Source organism: Carlito syrichta, unplaced genomic scaffold, assembly GCF_000164805.1.
Source record: "Carlito syrichta isolate Samal-C Ts95f unplaced genomic scaffold, Tarsius_syrichta-2.0.1 Scaffold289251, whole genome shotgun sequence".
In the NCBI taxonomy this organism is placed as follows: Eukaryota; Metazoa; Chordata; class Mammalia; order Primates; family Tarsiidae; genus Carlito; species Carlito syrichta.
Genome location: NW_007233347.1, coordinates 598629 through 600679, shown reverse-complemented (window position 1 = coordinate 600679; position 2051 = coordinate 598629). Strand labels below are relative to the sequence as shown.

At 50.2% G+C, this 2051-nt stretch overlaps 1 protein-coding gene across 1 annotated transcript in view; it reads left to right on the top strand.

The window, feature by feature from the left end:
• The first annotated feature begins 525 nt into the window (after positions 1–525).
• Positions 526–2051, top strand: part of MAP7 (microtubule associated protein 7) — a 190038-nt gene continuing 188512 nt past the window's right edge. The window contains exons 1-2 of the mRNA XM_021710500.1: positions 526–627; positions 1337–1476. Coding sequence (XP_021566175.1) covers positions 1344–1476 — 133 coding nt within the window. The 5' untranslated portion in view covers positions 526–627; positions 1337–1343. The remainder of the gene's footprint in view (positions 628–1336; positions 1477–2051) is intronic.

Here is a 2051-nt window from a genome sequence, read left to right as displayed (position 1 = left end):
AATTTATTTATTTTTTTGCACGTTGCACAAACTTTAAAGCAGTGTAGAAATGGAGAGTCAAAGTGAGAAAACAGTAATCACATGATTACGTGCTTTGGAGAAAACAATCCAAAGAAGAACTAAAACTGGGTCAAGTGCACTGCCGGCAGCGAGGGCTGGAGGGGCTGGGGGAAGTGTACCAGTGTCATCGAGGCAGGTGTTTTCCCTTGGGTGGATTCTTGGGTCTCGCGACCGTCCTTTCAACCTGACTTGCGGAGAAGATGCTCCGCACTGTGTGGCGAGAGCGGGCCCAGTTCTTGCCTCACCTGTCTTCATCAGAGGGGCTCAGGGACGGGTCACTGGTGGGCCTCCTGACAGGTGCTGCCAACCATGTGTTTATACGGGCTCTGGAAGCGGACCAGATGCAGGGGGTGGGGGGGTGCCAACCGTGCCTTCATTCAGACAGGGGCTTGCAGACATTGTCACGTTAGACAGCCTAGCTCCAAAGAGAAGAAAAAGCCTCCCGCCTTGGGCCCATTCCCTCCATACAGAGAAGTCCACTGCTGCATGTTTCTCCTCCCATTCTGCCCTCCGCTGCTGAGAGGAAGAGGGAGCTGCCCGGCGGCCTCTGGCAGTAACCCTCTGCTGGTGAGTTCCCAGAACCCAGCATCCTGCGGGCTGCCGCTCCTTAGCTGGGGATGGAGCCGCTCCCGGCCCTCCTTGATTAGGATGTGTCAGGGTTGTCAGGGCAACTGTTAAAGGCAGTATCATATTTTCCCGTCTCTGCTGTGTGCTGCATATTTTACAGTGCAGAGGCAGGAAGAAGATTGGGGAAAAGTGCCGCAGCAGGAAGGAGAAGCTGGGATCTGACTGAACAGGTTAGGCAGTGGAGGGAGGCACCTGACCCTCGTGCCTTTAATAGGGCTTTTCTGGAAGGAGAGAGAGAGAGAGAGAGAGAGAGACAGAGAGAGAGACAGAGAGAGACAGAGAGAGAGAGAGAGAGAGAGAGAGAGAGAGAGAGAGAGAGAGAGAGTGTGTGTATGTGTGTGTGTGTGTGTGTGTGTGTGTGTGTGCTTGCATGCAGGCCTGTACTCACCAGCGCATGTGCCTGAGGGGGGGAGTAAGTGGGAGGGGGCTGCTGGGGGGGGCTGCTGCTAGGTGAGGGGGGAACTGCGGGGCCTCAGTTGCCAAGTGGCTGGTAGTATCTGTCAGCTGTTTGCAAACTGTTTACCCAGAGGGGATCTATTACAAGTGCTCAAATGAACCGGCAGCTTAGCATCTAGCAGCTTCCTGGGAGCTGCAATTACATAAGCATATATTTTTAATATAATAATAATTAAAAAAAAAAAACAAGTAGCAGCAGTATGCCAGGATCAGCTACAGCTATCCGACAAGAGAGACCGAAGAAGACCAATACAAGGCCAATTTCCCTTGGTTTATTCACCATTAATGAGGAAGATGAGCAGCAAAAGAATGGAAATTCCAGAAGACCTAAAGGTATGCATTAGCTCTACCCTTTGGTCGGAGCCAGATCCAGCCCTCGTTCCCCACACTGCCTATAGCATATTTTAAAAACTGTACCCGTGCATGCTGTGGGGAGTGCTTGTGACCTCCTAGCACAGTTTGCTGGTAGTGTCTACATTCTCTGTAGGACTGTGTGTGTGTGTGTGTGTGTGTGTGTGTGTGTGTGTGTGTGTGTGTGTGTGTTTGCGTGTATGCAATAGGAAGCAGTTTTTGCAGATTTGGTACCTTTCACATCAGGTGCCTTTTTTGACTCAAGCTACTTTCTTGGCCTAGAGATCTTTGATTTTCCCATGAACAGTGATCAGTGACTTTGTCCTCATCAGGAGAAGGAAATATGAGTTATCAAGGTTTAAAGGAATATCCCCTACCTTTTTTAGGTGCATCGGATAATTTCTGTTTAATGAAGGGAGTTTCTCCTTAAAAGGGATGTGTTAAAGTGTCCTAAGAATGCAGTCTTTCCTTGGGCAGAGGGTTGAGATGTCACTTTCTTTTCTATGCTGAAAAGCAAACTTGGAGGTGGGGTACAGGGGCGGGCATGGGGTGGGGTG